General features: G+C 18.5%; 3 protein-coding genes and 1 pseudogene across 3 annotated transcripts, besides 1 other annotated feature; 3 read left to right on the forward strand and 1 right to left on the reverse strand.

The window, feature by feature from the left end:
• Positions 1–1,062: 1,062 nt before the first annotated feature.
• PmUG01_13060700 (Plasmodium exported protein, unknown function) lies at positions 1,063–2,349 on the reverse strand (the record flags this gene model as incomplete). The annotated part of the gene is made up of 2 exons (XM_029007599.1): positions 1,063–1,701; positions 2,287–2,349. 2 exons carry the CDS (start codon positions 2,347–2,349, stop codon positions 1,063–1,065), a joined length of 702 nt encoding a protein of 233 aa, XP_028863972.1.
• A 4,144-nt stretch (positions 2,350–6,493) lies between these two features.
• PmUG01_13060800 (fam-m protein) lies at positions 6,494–7,371 on the forward strand (the record flags this gene model as incomplete). The annotated part of the gene is made up of 2 exons (XM_029007601.1): positions 6,494–6,580; positions 6,712–7,371. The coding sequence occupies 2 exons, from the start codon at positions 6,494–6,496 to the stop codon at positions 7,369–7,371; spliced, it is 747 nt and encodes a 248-aa protein (XP_028863973.1).
• A 2,554-nt stretch (positions 7,372–9,925) lies between these two features.
• Positions 9,926–10,902, forward strand: PmUG01_13060900 (annotated as a pseudogene).
• Positions 9,926–10,902: a sequence feature (fam-l protein, pseudogene).
• A 9,558-nt stretch (positions 10,903–20,460) lies between these two features.
• On the forward strand, positions 20,461–21,415 carry PmUG01_13061000 (fam-l protein; the record flags this gene model as incomplete). The annotated part of the gene is made up of 2 exons (XM_029007602.1): positions 20,461–20,547; positions 20,672–21,415. The coding sequence occupies 2 exons, from the start codon at positions 20,461–20,463 to the stop codon at positions 21,413–21,415; spliced, it is 831 nt and encodes a 276-aa protein (XP_028863974.1).
• Positions 21,416–22,413: the final 998 nt, after the last annotated feature.

Here is a 22,413-nt window from a genome sequence, read left to right on the forward strand (position 1 = left end):
GTTTTAACTTTTTTCTTTTTTTCTTTTTAAATTTGTTTTTGCAACAGCTTATAAAATGTTTTATTTGTAATATATAAAAGTTTTTTACTTATAATACGATTTTACAAAGCTAAGGTTAATAGGGTCTAATTATAGAAATGCATCTAAGAAAACTGGTATTTGCAATTACTATAGGTAAAATATATTACAGAGAATATGTATAATGAGGAAAACCAAAAAATTCAACTTTTGAATAAATATGTATATATTAATTATGCTTATATATATAAAAAGCAAGAATGAAAAAAATAATAACATATATGTACATGTCATAATGTATAACGAACATGTGTAGCATAATATTCTTGTTTATACTATGAAAGAAATAATTTTAAATCATATTTATTTTTTCTTCAATCAAAATATATCATGTGGAAAAATTAAAACTTACACATATAAAATATTACTATTAAGTAAATATTATTATTAAATGAATTTTTATATTTAGCTAAAACACTCTGAGTCCACTATTCAATATTTCTCAACAGTATTATTCTAATAAGAACAGTATACACATGTATATAGGTTTTCTGTATCAACATGCAAAAGAAGGAAAATCTAAAAATTTATAAAGTTATATAATAAAAGATATTTATTTACATCTGAAAAACAAACATATATGTAATAAATAATAATTCAACAAAAAAAAATAGTTAAACGAAACTTTGGTAAAATAACTAAAATATAAATATAAGGAATATTCTCTTAAACATATATATATATATATATATATATATATAAAGGATAATAGAAAAAAAAGAAAAATTTCTAATTTATTTTATCTTATAAAATTTATACAGAGCTAGTTATATAGAAAAACACTAAAATCATAAATAATATATTTAAGTTAGGGAAAACAGGTTAAATATTAAAAGAATTTTTTTAGTTCAATGTTAAATATAATTCTTGTATTACATACAAATTGAGAGTATATATATATGTGTGTTCTTATTCATATAAAATTTTAAATACATTAAAATAACTGGATATAAATTATAGATTTCTAAGAATTATTCTCCGGAATTATACTAATGTATGTTTAAAATATTTATTAAGTATTATCGATATTTTATCAAAACCCTTATTAATATTGTTAAATATTCTATAGAATAAATACAATACTGATAATAACAATAATACATATGATATATGTATACCCCAACTCCACTCAGTTATAGTAGACATTATTAAAAAGAGAGAGCTTAATATATATGGCGTAAAATCCTTAAACGTTTTTCTAGTAATAATTTCTTTAGATTTACGGGTAAATATATTTGATCTTTTATGTTCATTATGTAATTGTTCTGGTAGTTCTGTTTCAAATTGTGAATCTAATCTGTTTGTATGTGGACTTGTTAATGGTGATATGTTATTTTCTGTTAACTTATATTTTTTTCGTTGAATTGGTTTTTTCTTTAGTTCTTCATTAACTTCATCAAGGTAATCAATAGATGATAATGAATCATAGGTATTTTCAGAATTATCCTTAAACACTAATGAATTACTTGAGTTCTCAAAATCATCTTTAAAATATTTTTTTAAATTAAAGACGGCCTCTTGAGAATCTGCATTTGATTCCCCATATAATAATCTGTTTGGTCTTATATTTGATGTATTATTAAAGCTGATTTTTTTATTGCATGATTTGTCAAAGTTAGTTCGCTGTAAATTAAGGTAAATATATAACATATAAAATAATACATGTACGTTCGTATTATTAAAATATCCAATTTAAAATAAATATGTAGGATTACAAAAAATGTATAGAAATTATTGAATATAATAATTATCTTACTTCATAGGAATAATTGAATATCCATATTAAAAGGGTAAGGAAGAAGAATTTATTTTTTGTTTCATCCTGTTGAATGTATTTAGAATATTAAAACTTATGTAATGATAGAATTTTCAGGAATATATGTTTTTTGATAATATTCAATATAACAGTTATAATTTTTCTTTATGGTTTTTTGTTACTTTAAAATATGAAAATTTATGGCTTTCTTAAATTAATATTAATTAAAAAATATGTTTAAAGTTAAAAAAGGAAAAAATGCATTAAATAGAAATATTATACTAATTTTTCTATAATATAATATTATTAAGTAATATAGATAAATATATTTAAAAAAAAACATTAAAAAATATATAAACAATTATTACATAATAATTGCAACTAAGCATATGTAAATAATTTATTTTGAAAATTTTGTTTATATTTATATATTCTCTACGTTAAATATAAACCTGCTTTCGTAGTTTAGCTATGAATATGAATAAAAATAAATAAAAATGGAATGTAGTATACATATTATTCTTTAAAAAAATATAATTTTAAAATTTTATGTTGATTAAAATAATGAAAAAAAATTAGGAGTCTACCAGAGCATTTTATATGAATTTTTTTTTAAAATAATTGATATATACGTAATAATTGTAACAACAAAATATATTATGATAATAATGATTTAATAAAATTTAATTTGAAATAAATATTACACAAATTAACAACTTATATATTTTAATTAAAAATGCTTAATAGAATGTTGACAATAAAAAATATTATATCTCAATGAGTTAACTTAATTAAAATATTATATTATTTAAATTAAAGTTTTATTTTTTTTAACAGTATAAAACATAATTTAATTAAATTTATGGTATATTAATGATATTTAATATTACTGAATATACAAGAATATTAAATATATGAAATAATATTAAAAATAAAAATTTGAAATAGAAATTTTTTTAAATTCTTATGATTAAAATAAGAAAATGTAATTAAAAAAAAAAAAAATAATTAATTAAAAGTAATAAATTTATATATGTTATGAATATAATGAAGAATTATATATATATAATTAACTGACATTTAAATGATGTTTTAATGTCGGGTTATTATCTATTTTTCATTATACAATAAGAAAATAATTATAACATACAAAAACGGTTCACATAAATATATTTTAGAACAATTATATGAACAATATGTATTAAACAAAATGAACTATTCTTAATATTAATAAAGAAATTATTAGCTAACATTATTTACATCTCTCTTACAATATTAATTTAAAATGTTATTAAATTATTTTAGACGATTATTCATATAATATGAATCAACTATATTACTCTAAACAATATAAATATATTTCTTACGTATATATTAATTCTGCTATATAAAGAACCAATAATGTATAATTATATTCCTATTTTTTATATTAATTAGATTTATAATATTCAAATATTGGGACATTTATTTATTTTGTTTATACTTACATATAAGTATATAAGAAATATTGGATAAAAAAAGTATTTTCTTTATACATTTAGTTGATTAATCATGCATAATAATTAAAACGGCACTTTTAAAATATTTTTCTTATATTATAATATTATTTATATTTGTTATAAATATAATAAGTTAATAAATATTACAATGTACTTTTTTTGTGTAAAAAAACTTGGGATAAAATGTGAAGACATGTATCTAAAATTTTCATGGGGATATCATTTATATTTAAAAATCAAATACAAATAACTTCATAATATTTTAGTTTGAAATTTTATGATTTTTTGCGTACTTTCTCATATATAGTCAGTATATTTGTGTATGAATAAAGAGTTTCTATTTTTTTATAGCAAAAATATTTATAAATTACAGATTTGGAATTGCTATATTTTTTTTTTGTTGTTGAGAAAAGATATAGCCTTATTATCAGGATAAAAGTTTTTGGATAATATATTTTATACAGAATATAGCATATTAATATTTTTTCACAATGCTAAAGGAATGGTGCAGCATATATTAGTACCCTCTTTTCATGTAATAATATATAACTTACTTTTATATTGTCTGTTATAATTATAACGGAATTTTATAAGATTCTATGAAATAATGAAAAATATAAAAAAATTATGTTAGTGTATCCGTAAAATGAACAATGTGTAATGAATATCTTTTTATAAAGAATATAATATGAAATAATATCTATAACATTTTTAGTGTTATACTTGCTAAAAATACACATAATCCCTAAAATATTGTAAATATACATGAGTATATCAGGTTACTTTTAGAAACAATAATAAAAATTTGTGTTCATTTTTTGGTGAGTTTGAAAGTTTTAACATTTTAGACTTTGTATTTTAGTGTTTTATTTAGTATTAATTAAAAACATTTAGTATTACATAAATATGTATTTTTACACATAAGTAGGTGTGTATGAATAATATATATTGGGCTATAAAATGAATAAATGATAGAATAGTTCGCATAATTTTATAGAACTCAATAACTTACATTTTAACTAATAACTTTTATTCTCTTTTGTGTTATATGTTTTCTGAAAAGATTGTTTGTTAAGATAAAAAAAAAAAAAATGTATTATTAGTTTTAAATTAATAATGAATGTGTCTTTTTTTAATTTTAATATAAATACCCTAGCATATTATGTTGGTTCGATACGTACATATATATATATATATTATATTTTTGCTTTAAGTGGACTTAATATTTATTGTACAAAATTAGTTTTATCAGTTATGGGTTATAAAATATATGTGTATAGTAAAAATTTTTTAACTTCTTTTTCATGGTATAAAAGAGAACGTATATATATATATATATATATATAATAAAATAATATATTCATAAAAGGATATTGATAAATGTTTAATAACTTCAGAATTTTAAATTTTAACAAAAAGATAACGAGAAAAAGTTATTAGATATATTATTATTGTGCAAAACTATGGAGTTAATTCAATTTTTCTGTATTAGTTAAATATATGTAGTATTAAAAATTTATGGATGAATACGATATATATAGTTCTTACGTTTATATGTCAATGATATATTAAATTAATGAACTAAATCTAGTGGTATATTAATGGATAGTATACAAAAATGTTATTTTTGTTTTTTCGTTATAACCATCATCTAAAAGTATTTATATTTCTTCAAAATACTAAATAATCTTTAGGGATAATAAAAATAAATATATTTTTTCTGCAATCTTATGACAATATGTATTTATTTACGTATTTTCACTATTTATGGTTGTTTTCTATAAATATATTAAAAATAATTTTAACATTATTTTAAGCAAAAAACAATTAATATAGTTTATATTGTTAATTACAAATTTTTTTTTAAGCTAATATTTTAAATAAAAGGAAATAAGAAAATTTTTTTTTTTAATATATAATTCATAAATTTAGGCTCACGATTTAGACTTACATTACAACCTATTTATAAAGAATAGTGCATATTTATTAGTATAATTTTAGTTTTAGTAGAAATTGTATGTATAATATTACTAATATTATGAACTAGTAAACTTCTCCAAAAATCATGTGAACACGTACATTGATTGTTTTATTATAACACTTACAAAAATGTTAATTTAATTATATTTTTTAAAAATTACTTAAATATCTATAAAAAGGTAAACTAATAAACAAATATAAGCATTCTTATTCTTTATCTATTTATAAAAAAACATTATACAATAAAAATTATTTTAATTTTTATATATTTTAACAATAACTGCACTATATACTATTCGTTTTTTATTACATTCCTTTTTAAAATTTATATTTATTCAAAAATAAAATATAATAAATAAATTTAAAAACATTTTATTAGAAAATAATATTATATATTATACTTATAAATCACAACGTTCAAAATATATATCACAAGAATAAAGTATTATGCTTTATTTACATATAAAATAAATATATACTTGTGGATTATGTAGTATTTTATATATGAAATTTTTAAAATATTTAATATATGGTGGAATATTGCACATCGTTTAAAAAATATAAAAGTAATTGTGCAAGTTATTGCTTTTTTCATTTATTATAACTCTTATTATAATGTTGTATAATTAACATCATTTATAAATAATAATTATTTAAAAAAAAAAAAAAATGTTTGAAATATTATAATTATTAATAGGTAAACTTCATTAAAATTAGTTATTATCAACTTTATATATAGGAAAATATATTATCTATATTCTATACGATATATACGCAGAATTCTAGATTCTATAATAAATTGAATATTAAGAAGTAATATATTGTTTTTTATTTTTATAAAGGTTAAAAAAATATATAATATATATAGTGTAATATGTTAAAATGTATATTTTTAGTATATATGAATGATTTCAATTTACTTTATTTTAATAATAATTAGTTTTTTTTTTAAAAAAAGATTAAGATATAAATTATGTAATGCATTTATAATGTTATCTTACTTTGCTAATGTTATGAAATATAATATAGTTAAATATAATACATAAAATTATTATGAAAAAATAAAAAATATTAAAAATTAAATTTTAAAATAAATATAGCTTTTTTTTATCACTAGAAGTATATTTTATCTTTACAGTTTTTTCGTATATAACATATCAGATTATTAAAAATTTAAATCATGGAACAAAGAATTAAGTTACTTTTTTTTATTAAGTTTTCAAAGTTTATGCTTTTAATATGGATATGTCATTTTTACAATGATATAGTACGATAGAATTATTATAGTACATTTCGCTTATACATATTTTCTCGGTTTTGAATATAATAATATATTTTTTTTAAATTATATTTTTATTCTATTAAAAATATAATATTAACATTTTTTTATTTTTTTAGAGCTCCTTTAACAATATTTTGGAAGATAATTTAAATCTTATTAGAAAATTAGAAATAAGAAATTACCGATTACTAGCAAAATATAAAAAGAAAAAGGATTTAAATATTGTATCGTTAAAGGAAGATATAGCAGACAACAGAGAGTGCGAGAAAAAAGCAATATATAATAATGAAAATGTGTTCATAAAAAAAAAGAAACAGTCTAATAGATGCCCATTAAATAAGGCGCAATACTACACAGAATTTGTGGATTATAATAATGGAATTTTTGATGGAAAATATTTTCATTTTGAAAAGAAATGGATTAAGAAAAAAGATTATGATTCTTTTCTTGAAAAAAAAAGGAGAATGAGAGATATAAAATTAAAAAAAATCAAATTTAGAAGTTACGGATTTGGAGTTTTCATATTTTTTCTTTTTTTCTTGTTTGGAATAGGATTACCCATATTATATGGATTAAATTATTTGGAAAAAGTGTTATCACCTTTGGATAGTCTTCTACAATCAGATGGAGGGGACGCAAAAATGTATTCTTTTCTAATACTATTTGGAATAGTTATCATTATATTATCTGTAATAATTTTAGTATCAATTCCTAAAATCTTAAGAAATAATGAAAAATATAAAAAAATTAAGTATATGACAGAGCGAAATGAATAATTTTGACTATATAGTTTTTTACAAGCTGCTTATAAATACGATGTAATTTCTATGATATTTTTAGTGGTATATACATAATAAACGTAATTTTAATCTTTATAAAATGATAAATACTCGTGTGTACATATAGGATATATTATGTATCATAGCAAAAAATTATATTCTTCATTTTGTTGTAAATTAGGATGTACGATTTGTTTACAGTATACTTCTTAATTTATTAATTAATTTATAATAAATACATATAACATAATATATATATTTGTGTATTTATATTAATTTTCATGAAAAATACATATATATGCTTTAAAATAAATAAGTATTATCAAAATACATACATTTTTATTGAATTCTTGTGATAACAATATTTTAAATAATAAGTGCTACTATATATCTTATAACCCATTCTCGTCTAGAACCGTCAATTGTTCTGGTTATTAACAAAAAGTGGTATAATCTTTAGTTAGTACAAATTTTACTTTTTTTATATTTTATGAAATGAATGATATATATTTATTGATACTGATATGTATATATATATTTTTTGTTTAATTTACAGAAAAAATTAATATTTATTTTATATGATAAATTACATGTAAAATATTTTATATAAAGTACAATTTGTAAATTTCTATCTCACAGTATATATTAATATTATTTGAATCACATAAACGTGAAATAATAAATATATAATGAAAAAACATTCTTTGTAAATTTCGATTATTTATAATTGTTTAGTAAAACTGTGATTCCATATCATATTAAATAAAGTTTTATAAAAAATTGTCATTTTATTATTGTGCTTAATTCTAGTGTTAATCAAATTTTGAAGATATTAATTGAATGTATATTAAATTGATAATCTATAAATAAAGGCATTATGTTGTTTTTATTTTTTATGCAATTCAATAATTTAATTAATTAGTAAATTTTAATAATATATTAATTTATATTATGTACAAATTCTTTTGTCTATCTGCGATAGAATAGTATTTCTAAAAATTTATTATATATCTGTAATAATCTAAATTATCATAAAAAGTAATAAAAGTAAATATATATTTTTTTTATAATAATTTCTTCATATATATGAATTTATTTATATATTTATGCTACATTAAAGTGTATATAAATATATAAGTAATTATTTAATATTAATTTAAGAATATATATTAATTAATATTATATATATTGACCAATAACAACTCTTTCTTATTTATACTGCTAATTTATTAAATAAAATAAAACTAAAAAAATAAGAATTTTTTTTTTTACACAATTTATAAATACAAATGTAGGTTTTAGGTTAGAGTTCGAAAGATAGTATTAAGGTTATTTCTAAGGATTAGTAATATCTTATTAGGGAATTTTTAGTTTTAGTATAAATAGTATATATGTTATTATTAATATTGAGTATTTCATTGGTGTTATAGCATATAAGGTGACAAATACTTTTATTATTTTTTTATTGCACTTTCGTATTTTTTATTTAATTTTATTTTATAGATATTACTTTCATTTGCATAATATAATAAAGAAATAAGAAAAAAATATATGCGTTTTTATTAATGAACACATGAAAAAAATAAAATATTGAACCATGGATATCACAATAATAGTAGGTATAAGTATTAATATATATACTTTTTTTTTACTTTATTATATAGCATTAATATTTCTTCTAAAAATATATATATTTGAAAAAAGGAATACATAATAAGTACAAGGATATAATAACAATTCGTTTACAAGCAATATGAATTAAACGTAATTTAAAATTGTATTTTACAAAGATTGTTATAAAAAAAATAATAAATTATCATTTATTTAACTTATAAATATATATTACATTATAGATTTTGTATAATCCAGAAAACTAGATTTTTTAAATATATTATTGCTCATTAAAAATTTAAAGTGGTGTCATTAATATAATATAATATAAAATGTTATATGATGTATACTTCATTTAGCATTGCTATTATTAGATTATTATGATAATTAATATTACATAACATTAATTTCAACTTCACAAAAATAGAATGTTCATAAAATTAGAATTATTATTATAAAAACATTGCTAAAATTAGTTATTATCTCACTACAGGGAAAATGTATTACCTATATTCCCTACATTCTATATTCTACTTAAACTATGTATTCGGATATAATCAGCAAACTTATATTTTTATTTTAATTTATTCATAACGGAATAATAAAAAATTATTTAATTACTCTACTATATTAAATAAATATATTATATATTTTAAATATTTATATATGAATTAATATTATTTTTTCTTAATAAAAATTAGTTTCTTAAAAGTAAAATAAACGTAGGAATTCTATCGTATATTCTTAAACATACTTTTCTTTGTGTCTACTCTTAAAAATATTATATGTACCTTTTTTATTTAATGATTTTAAGAAACAATAAAGGATAATAGAAAAGCATATTAAATAAATAAAGAATTATTTTTTATTATTAAAATAATATTATACTATTGTAAATTTATTATTTCCTAATTAAGTTACAGCATTAAAATTCTATATCATGGAAATTAAAATTATAATACTCTTACTTGTTAAAATTTTTGCCTTTATCTTTTTACCTTGGAGATCATATTTTAACAATGATATGGTATGATAATTCTATTAGAAAATATTTGGTTTATTGCTATTTTTCAAGTTTTGTTTTTATTGATAAGTTATCTTGAAATAAAATTTTATAATCTTTAAATAACTAATGTTTACTTTGTTTTTTTAGATTTTGTTTAACAACTCTCTGAATGAGATGTGCATTTTTCGTAGAAAATTAGGTACAAGAGTTCGTCGATTACTTTCAAGATATAAACAGGATATGTATTCAAATATTTTAGGAATAAAGGATGATTTACCGTATAATGGAGAAAATAACAAAAAAAGTGTGTATAGTAATGAAAATGACAAAAAAGTAAGAACGAAATCAACAAAGGGAAGTTCATTAAATAAAGCGGGAAATCATAAACAAGATAAGAACTATAATTCATGTATTTTCGAAACTAAAAAATATTCCCGTTTTGAAAAAAAAATATTCAAAGAACTTGACTATGAGGATTTTCTTAAAAAAAACAGGACAATTAGTGATAAATTGTACAAAAAAATTATACTTAAAAAATATGGATTACGACTTTCATTCCTTTATTATTGTTTTTGTTATTATTCTTATCGCTCATTTTAGATTTATCTGGAGAATTTGGACTTCAAAATATGTTGCGTAAGGTATTAAATATTTCGGGAGCTAAAGATTGGATGGAAAATCTTGGGCATAATTTTAGTAAGTCTATAGGGAATTCTTGGGCTACATACTTAAAACAATTTTTTACACCTGCGTTTGGGAGCTATAACAAACCCAGCGTATTTTCTAATTTATTTGGTACTGTAATTTATTTCGTACCTTTCATTATAATGGGTGTCACAATTATATCATGGATTATTTTTTATCATAAAAAGGTTAAGAAATATGAAAAAATTAAGTTTAGAAAAATGTAAAATGTAGAGTAAGGAATATGCTTTCTTTTAAAATAAGTTTTTAATAATAAATATTATCTGTAATATCTTTAGTGATTTCCTAATAAAAATAACTACAATTGCATAAATTTTATAAATATTCACATACGCGGCCTTCATTATACATAAGTAAAATACGTTTTTCGTTTATTAGTATATTTCAAATTTTTATTATTTTTCAATTCGTATTATAAAGAATTTGTTCATATTAATAAAATGTATTTGTCACAATTATATTTATTTTTTATTTAAATATATTTTTATAAAAATAATATACATGTACATTAAAATTAATATATAATTCAACAACTATTATATTTTATAGAATTCTTGTAATAATTTACATTTCATATAAAATGCGTTGCTTTTTATTTTATATGTTATTCTAGTCCAAATGGTTATTTTATCATGTTACAAAGAATTTTTATTTTTAGATTTAAATTAGCAATATATGTGTATTGTTTTATATATAACAGAAGAATATAAATATATTTTATTGTGAAGATATGTATATATATATATCTATTACTAATTACAAAATGTAATATTAATCCTATAAAATATGCTTCATGAAAAATATATCATAAGGTATAATTATTGTAAAACCATTTTAATTTAATTTTAGTACTTTTTACATGATATAAATTTGAGGATATAAATATATATGATGAAAAAATATCTTTATTAAATGTTGATTATTTATATATATCATCCAGGTAATAGAGTGTGTAAGGTTATAATTAAAATGAATATTTAGTATCATTCATTATAAAATTTAAATTTGGTGTTAACTAAATTTATAAAAGCGAATTAAATAAATATTATATTCAAAATTTATAAATAAATAAAAGATATATAATTTTTATTTTTTACATTATCAAAATATTATATTAATAAATTAAATGTTTACATATATAAATAGACAGTATCTACAATTTTTTTTTTTTTTAATTGTAAAATTTTAAGTATGTATATATATATAGGTAAAAAGCTATGTAGTCATTAACAATATTGAAACAATATATGTTTTTCTGCATTAATATAATAATGCGTATATATATTTATATATATATTTCCTATTTTCAATGTATACAAATATATTAAATAAGGAGTTAATATGTATTTTGAGATGTATATAAATACGCATAATTTATATTGATAACTAATAATTCATTTATATTTATAATTCTACTTTTCTAAATAAAATTTAATTAAAATTTTTTTTTAATTTTATTTTAGTTAATTTTTTGGTACATAACCTTGTTTTTTTAGTGATGTAAGTTTTAGTTAGTTCTATTAGTAAAATATTATATATTTTCTGTATCAGAGTTAATTAAGTATAATGTATTTAATTTTAGAATAATAATGTTTTTCTCCTAATATTGGTAACTAATATTAATATATTAAATATACTTTTTTAGAGATTCTAACGAAAAATATGAGATAATGTTAATATATATTATAGTTATTATATTTACAAAAAAAAAAAATAAAGAAGAATTATTCAGTTAATGATATAACATGTTGATATTTTTTTCTTTGGAAAAATATACTAAAGTGATATGAATTTTGAAACTTATATATGCAATCATTAATGAGTAATGAAAGTGAAAAAACAGCTAATAAGAATTTAATATAAAATATTTGTGTTTTTTGTTATATAATATGAAGTATTACTATATATTATTAAAATATTTTCTTCTGTGGGTATTATATATATATGCATGTAAAATAAGTATATTACGATATATATATATGCATATATTTTTTTTTTTTTTTGTTTTTTTAGTAATTTTTGAATAATTTTAAAATATTTATATGTGTATATGAATATTGAATATAAATTACATATGCACATATACTTGTAATAAGTTCTTCATATTCTCGATTTTTTGTTTTTATTGCAGATTTATACTTCTAACTTTTATCTCATTTTTTTGTTTCTACTTTTTTTGCATTTAATACTTGAAAAATTAAAATTAAAAATAAAATCTTATTAAATTTTAATGGAATTACAAGGTATAAAAATTATTATATTTAAGAAAAAGTAGAATTGGTGTTCTACTATTGTCATGAAGTCAATGAATCGTGGATATAATATAAACTGATATAATAACTGTTGTGATATATGTAGTTATAATTGTAAATTTTCTTTTATTTTGTACACATTGTGTGCTTTATTTCATTGTATCGATATGTATTCGTGGAGTTTATGTTCATAAATATTAATAAAAATAATAAAGTAGAATTTCGCGAATGAACATTATATGTATGTAAGAATTAAGAATACGATAAATATGAATAATACAAACTTTTTTTTCGATTACTTATATCTCTATGAAAATCATTTATTCAACGAGAAAGTTACGCAGGAAAAAGAGAAGATGGAGAAGAAGAGAAACCAAACATAGCAAGGATGGACAGGAGAAATTCCAAAAAAAAAAAAAAAGAAAAAAAAAGAACAGTAAATCATATAAAATGTTATTTCTTATGAAACGAAATATGAATTTATAACTGCTAATTTTAAAACCATTATATTTTCCTTTTATTTATACGTTAAGACAACAGTTACAAAGATATTTTTCTAAAAATGAAGATGGATATGAACGTATGTGTTTAACGAATGAGTCAGAAAAAAAAGGAAGATAATTTAAATAAAATATTTTTCTAAATTATTTGTTTTTCCCTTTATTCTCATAAAAAGGAGAAAAACTGAGAAAATTAGCTTCTAATTATGTATTTGGAAATTAGGAATATAAGAAATGAAATCATATATATTAAAGAATTTATATTTGTTACACATGTTTCTAAAGCTAATACATATATACATGCATATGTATAAGTATATGTACATCCACATGAACATACATGTATCTCATAATGTGATGTATCAATTTACATATTTCCTCATATGTACCGTTCTATGTTTCATAAATGAATATATACTTTTATACGTAGTTATGTACTTTGAATTATTCTTCCGCATAATTAAAAAAGTTCATTTAATCACTTTCTCTTCCACAGAGTGCATATGAAAGAATTAAAATAGAAAAAATAAAATGCATTTTATATTGCATGTTTTATATATTCAGCCTTATGACATTTTTTGAGGAATTTCTTTTTGTGACAATGTTTTGCTTATATATAAGTACATTTTTTATATGTTGACTCCATCTGTAAAATATATTTATAGAGGCTCTAATGTGTACTTAAACTTTTAAAAAAAATATAACTAATAATACATTTTTTATCGAAAGTTAATATTGCGTACATAAATAAATGAAATGGTTTGTGTATACAATTGTATGCATAATTGTATGGATACATAAGATTGTATTATTCATGATTGAATGCGTATTTATACATATAGCACTTATGAATATATATATTTTTTTTTGTACTATCTTTCTTTGGATGTTTTAGCTTGTTTACATTTTTAAGTTGTAAGCGTATGCATATACTTATATATGTACATATAAACATTTGTATGCTGGAAATTTATTTACGTATTTTTTCTCACATTACCCCTTATGCTCTCCTGATGTACATGGACTCATGTAAGTGTTCATGCATATAAGATAGAATGAGACGAATGATAGTACTCTAATATATGACAAGGTAATATCACCAGAGTATGAAATTCATTAAAAAGTATATTTCTCTTAATGTTGTTAACAAAAGGAAGCATAAAGTATATAGATGTTAAGGAAAAATAAAGGTGTTGTTGATTAAATTAATTAGTTGTATAGATAATTCGTTTAACAATAGCTCTATTTTATAATAAGTCACATTTGTAAATTTACATGTGATTACTTTTATTAAAGGTTATTATAAAGGTTTTTAATTAACATAATTGTTATAAGCATTCAGAAAGAACCAATTTAAAAGTAAAAATGCTAAAAGTAAAAAATGGAAAGGTACAAATTATTAGTTTTTTAAAGTTCTATGAAAACAATTTACATATACATAAATGCATAGGATGGTCTTACGAGTGGATGCATGTGCTTATAATATGCATCACATTTAAACACGTATATAAGGATGAACACAGAAGTAATAATAAAAAATATTGTACAAGCAAATTACTTATACATTTATAAATATAATGAATTTATTAATTTGATACTAAAAAAAAATCAATTTTAACTATAGTTATTGTTTTTTTTTTTTTTTTTTAAAACATCTCATTAGTTTAATATAAATAAATTTATTGGTAATAAGAAAAGATTAAGTACGTTTTGAAACAAAAAAATTAATTAGAATAAATAGATGTCAGAAAGCTCTTTAGAAGAATGAAATACATATAGATATAAATTAGAATTACCCTTATTTCAGTGATTACATTATCAAATATATGTTTGCGCGAACATATCTCAGAGAATTTATAGTTGTAATAGTATTGTAGGAGAGGTATATTCTACAATAAAAATTATTACTGAATGAAACAATAAGAGATTAATAATTTCATTGAAAATATATATAAATGACATTAATTTATATTTAAATAAAATATTGAAATTAAAAAAGTCATATTTGTCATTATTACTACATCGTTAGTAATATCTCTAATTAGAAGAAACATAAATTAATTATATGAAAGTAATATTTGTGATAAATTATTATTACAAATTACATTAAATCTACATGAAGTCAATAAGAATTAAAGGACTAATATTAATATTAATACATATATATGAGAACTCATATATGTACATTTATAAAATTAATATTTATATTTAATAATACCATTGATTAATGTCGTGTACAATTACTAAGTAACTAATTAGATATTTCAAATAAAAAGGAAGTTATTTATTGATAATTCTTTCATTTTTATGAATGCAGCTAATTATTTAATTTAATTGGACGTTAATATAATTAATTAATATAACATGCATAAAGTAATTAAAAAACAAAATACGAAAGCTGCTAAAAAATATCAACTGAATTAGTTATAAGAAAGCATAGAAAATAATAATTAAAAAAATGCTTATTATATTCATGTAATTTTTATAATTATATAATTTTCATAATAGGAAGTTTTAATTATTAAGTTGTGTTATACTTTTTTACATCAATACAAATTTGTAAATTTTGACACGTTGTTATCCAAATGAAAGTATCATATAAATGTCTTTAACCAAGTATTTTGACAAATATATATATATTTAAATATATAAATTTATATAGTGCATATATTTACAAAAACACAAAATAAAATAATAATTATGTTATTGTTCTATAATGGTCAAGGGTAATGTATATTATGTAGCATATGTAAATTCAAGGATATTTTATATTTATTTTTAATTAATTATGTTTAACTTGTTTACATATACAAATTAGCATCTATTATTATATAATAAACATAATATATTTTTGATATTACATTTTTATAATTATCTACGTTTATTCTATTAAACAAACGGTATGAAATATAAATAGTTATGCTTTTATAGATATATTTCATTAAAAGCCCAATTTAATATATTTGAGTATGCCACATAGTAGTTTTAATATATTATGTTATTTTAAGTAATATTTATTTATATGCCAACAAAAATTATGTACATTACAATATCGACCACACAAGTGTTAAAAGGGAATATAATGTGTCGAAAGTTTTTTTAAATTTTATTATATGTTATAATATATATTATCTCTTTCTATTTCTTGATTATATTATTTTCCGTTGTAAATAATTTTATTTGATATAACTTGTTTATTATAATTTTCCCTTTATTAATCATAATTACTAAAACATATTTCTTATTACATATAATTGTACATCATTCTTATGTTTTTTTAATATTACTATTTCTCTATATATTATAAATTAACGTATATTTTGGCCAAGAAAAAAAAATAATATTAAATAATTAATAAATTTTATAAATTTTATTTTAGTTATAATAAATAAAATACTTGTTTTTTAATTATATAGAAATTATTGTATTCTATTTATAATAATAATATAAAAATTGTATAAAATTGCTAAATTGGATAAAGTTCTTTAAGATATTATAATTTTTTATTTGAATTAAATTCTAGAATATTCTTTTAAAATTATCCTGCTACAAATATTTTACATGTTGTATATATATGGTACATATTAGATTATAATTTTAGCTATAAAAAAAAACATTTTTTATATTTCCTTTCCACCTTATGGATACTTTTTTATCTTATACAATAATTTGTATTTTTCTTTTGTAAAATAGTGTTTAAAAAGTACGATATGCATAAATAATTAAGCTCATTATATGGAATTCCTTTAAAAATATAATAACTATATTTCTAATATATTCTAATATTCTCATTCTCAACGAATATGTAATTTTTGTATGATAATTATAAAATAAAATTTTTGTGTATCAGAAAGTACATTTTATAATTTTTCTGAAAAGTATTAATAACAAAAATTTAGATCTATTCTGTCACGTTATTAAAATATGTATGTTTTTTGATCATTCATTAAGAAAATTAGTTTTCTGAAATATCATTTTATTGCTTCTTTTATTAATAATAAATTTATTGGAAATATATAAAAAAATATTTTTTAAATTATCTTAGTTTTTTATATCTTGTACACTATTCATGGAATTTTCTAATTTTTTAAAAAATAAAATAACTATGGAAATTACTATACGCTTATGTTACTAACTTGTGAATATAATGTAGTATTTTTAACAAAATTGATATATTTTAAAAATAAATAAATCCATATTTAATGGAAAAAATTAATATTTTATATTAGTAAAATTACTCAGATTTATCTTTTTTAATTTGATGCTTCCATATTTAACTAGTTAGTTATAATAATTTAGCATAAATTTTACTTTATATTTTTGCTTCTGCATATTGTATGCTCAAATATACACCTGTAAGATAATTAGTATTATGAGTAAAGAACTTTATCACCTTATAAATAATAAAAATATATTCCTTTCTTTGTAATAAATCTTTTATAATCTTTTACATAATTAGAACAGTGGAAATGGATTATTAGTTTCAATAACTGTTATAATATTTTCAGAATATTAAAAAGGAAGAGATAATATATAATTAAAGTTATGTTACAATATAATGTATATGATAATTCTTAATACAAAGAAGTAATGTTGAATTAAAAGATCATGGAAAGTATTAATGTAAATATAATGATATTTCGAGAATTGCATCAAAAAAATTATTCATGAAATGCATATCCATTATTTTTAAGACATATATAGTGAGAGATATATCTTTAAAAAAAAACTATACAGAGCATTTATTCATATATATTATAACACAAAATATGTCTGTCTTACCAAGAAAAAAAGTTTAAAACTTTCAGAATATATGAGTAATACTTTAGAATTTACCATATTGAATACATTTTCTATCGTATTTTTATTATATTTTTATTTCTTATCTCATTAGGAAATTTGTTATATATATTAGGGTGAGATGTACTAACGAAATGATTTAATTCTCAATAAGGTGTTACAATTGTATGGTTATTACTTCTTATGCACTTTATTTCTTTATATACTATTAAAATTCTAAAATGTGTCGCTGAAGTAGAAAAAGATAAAATTAAAGCGTATTTACAATTGATAGATAGTTTTAAGAAATACCTTTTTCCCTGTATCTAATAGATTTTTCCTCTATGCTTAATGAAAATATGTTAACAAAAATTAACTGTCGTATACATATAAAATATTTTTTATGAAACGTTGATATTGTACAGGTACATGTTTGCACAAAAAAGTAATAAGATATATGTTAAATAATATTAAGGGTTTTTATGTTTCTATATTTTTTTTTTGTATTACAATTAATTGTTCTTTACATATATATGTAATAATTCTTTCTTGATTCATTAAAATGTGAAATTCAAATTGTTCAATTATCAGAATAAAGATATATACCTAATTTGCAAAAATTACATATGTAATTGTTTCATTGTGGTTTTTATTATAATATATATGTGACATTTAAGCTATTATATTATATTGTAATCAATGTATTTTAACTCAGCTAATAAAGTAATTTATTTATTTAACCATTTCTATTCTTCTTATTTTTTTAAAGGTTGTATGTTTTCATTTTTGATCCTTTTAATAAGTATATGTTATATTACTTTTAATTTTAATATATGATTACTTTTTTATTTAGTAAAATCAGAATTATTTTATTTTTTGTGTTAAGTTGTACTTTTTATTTAAATGCAAACATAACAAAACATCTTCATAAAAAACTTATTTTGAAAATTATATATTTAATAAGTTATATGAAATAAGAATGTATTAATAAATTTCTAAATTTTTTTATAGTTCAAGTATTAAATTATAACTAAATAATGATATAATTCTCATTTAAAAATTAAATATTAATATAACATTATGAATTTGAGAATATATGAAACTTTATAATTAAATTAGGCCTTCTATTAAAAATTGTGATTTACTTTTTATCCTATATAATTACGGGATATAATACTTTTGTATAAGAATTGCTTAAATAACTGTGATATAATATATTAATAACAAAATATTATGTTCATGAATACATTTGACACAATTAAACAAGTGCATTATTCTATCAGCATTTTTTTTTGTGAATATACTTTATACAACTATTACTCAATTTTTATTTACTATATTTCTTCTGAATATATATATTAGCTAAAAAAATATATCTATTATTTAATCCACGAATTTAACAATTTTACATTTATAAATAATATTACAAAATATAACTAATTAAATACTATACCCTTCAAAAATGATATTACAAAAATAAAAGATCGGTATTTATGTACCTTTTCAATTTATTGTTTTTTACTAGATTAAGTGATACGTCATATATTTAATATTTTAAATATGTTGTATACCATAAATAAATGCATATGATTATGAAGTAAATGATGCAATTACTATAAATAATGAGAAAAAAAATTTATACAAAATATTATTTTCTTATTTTATTATTACTATTATTTTATTGGTACAATAATAATATTTTTTAGAAATAAACAATTTTCCGAAATATTATTTTCACTATGTTAAAATTATTAGTAGGATAACATCATTTAAATAAGTGATATTTCTCCCAACATTTAGAAGAAATAATCATCTATATTCTCTACTTTCTACATTTTCTATATACTCAATACATATAAATATTATGAAAGCATATATATATATTTTTTAATAAAAATTGATAAAGAAATTATTTAATTACTTCACTGTATTAAATAAAAAATTCATATATTTTGAATATCTAATAACGAAATAAATTTGTATTAAATTAATGAAAGTTATTGTATTAAAAATAGCATTTTTATAAAAAATTCATAGTTTATTTTTGAAGTCATTTTTTTTTGTTTCTGTTGTATAAGTAATTATAGTTATACAGTTTTTATTATTATATTACGGGAAAATAAAAGAAGACAAATTAAACGAATAATAATAGCGATATTTATTATTAAAAGGATATTTTATTATTGTCAAATGAACCCTTGTTGGATATATTTAAATATTAATAATCTATATAATGGAGAAAAAAATTAAGTCATTGTCATTTATTAAATTTGTTACGTTTGTCCTTTTAAGTTGGATATTTCATTTTCATACTTGTGTGGTTATAATAATTTTATATAGATATACATGTATTATTTATATTTTTAGAGTTTTATATTAATAATTTTTTTTTAGTATGTTATTATTTATTTGATCATATAATAATTTTATTTTTGTTTTTTCAGAGTACGCACGATAAATCTTTGAATGAATGCTACAATAATCGTAGAAAATTATATACAAGATATTATCGTTTATTGGCAAAATATAATCAGATTAAGGATTCAAGTATTGTACGTTTAAAAGAAGATATACCCAATGGGAATAACGATAAAAAAGATATATATAGTAATGAAAAAAGGAACACAGAAACCATGAAACAATCAAATAGAAATCCGTTATATAATGTTAAAGGCCATAAACAATCTATGAAATATAAAACCTGTATATTTGAAACAAAAAAATATTCCCATTTAGAAAAAAAAATATTCAAAGAACTTGATTATGAAGATTTTCTCAGAAATAACAGAACAATTAGCAATAAAGTTTACAAAAAAATAATACTTAAAAAGTACGGATTACGGCTTATTTTACCTGTATTATTCTTTTTATTATTATTAATACCCATTATATTAGATATATCTGAAAGTTTTTTACTTGTAGTTGAGTTATACAAGGCATTGGGAAACTATCTTGGTGGAGGTTGGACGACTAATTTAAAAGAGTGGTTATGCGCATCCCCTTTCTGGTGGTTGGGTAGAGAATTAAAATATGGTAGTAAGAAATATTCTTATATTGTTATTCCATTTTTTAGGAGTATAATTTATTTTTTACCTCTCTTTATATTGGGAGTTACAATTATATTACGAATTGTATATTACCATAAAAAAGTTAAAAAATATGAAAGAATTAAATTCAAGCAAAGGTAAAATATGTCAAAGAGATAATGATTTTTTCCATAAATAAATATTCAATAAGAACTAATATATGTAGTATATTTAATCATATGTAAAATAAATATATCAATAATTGCAAAAACTATATACATAATGTGCATACAGAAGGACATTTTAATAAATCAGTGTAAAAAAATATTTCTTAGTTTTATTGTGGATTTTAATTTTTCGTGTTTTTCTTTTTGTACATTAAGATATATTTTTATCATGATAAATATTATGACTTCGTATATATATGTGTATATACATATTTTAATAAATTATTATGAAAAGTATATGTTTGTGTGTTAAAATTAATACATAAAAGAACAATTTATATAATTTTATTAAAATTGTATGTTAAATTATATATATTTTATAAGAAAATGGTGCTTTATATTTTTTATCTTTCTCCAGTATAAATTATTTTTTGTTGAAGCAATTAAAAAAAAGTCTTATTAATTTTAAATCATAAGCAAAAGTGTCTTGTTATGAAATAATAAAAAGAAGGGAATGTACTATGATGTCTTAATATATATATATATTTTTTTTTCTTATAAAAATATAGTAATTGCTATATAAAATAAATTGTGATAAATGTTTTTTAGAACATTTATGGTAAATATCAATTTAGTAAACGTCTTTTTTTTATGCATTCTACAAATTTTTACTTAGAAACGTATAATAACATGATAACTGTTTTCTTAATATATACTTTTTATAATTATTTACTAACATTGGTATATTAATTATATAGAACTCAACAAAAAAGAAAACAATAACTATTTTATAGTTGTTCTTATTTGTGAGTCAGTGAAATTCTGGAATTTTTTTTAAATATATATTTACTGAAATATTTAATATAATTACAAAGTTCACTTAATGAATTAATTATAATTATATATTAATAAATAATATGTTGATCTTTTTAATTTATTACCGTGGGTTTTTCATAATTATAGTGTACTAAAAATGTGTTTAATATTTATAAA

This window comes from Plasmodium malariae (assembly GCF_900090045.1).
Source record: "Plasmodium malariae genome assembly, chromosome: 13".
Classification (NCBI taxonomy): Eukaryota; Apicomplexa; class Aconoidasida; order Haemosporida; family Plasmodiidae; genus Plasmodium; species Plasmodium malariae.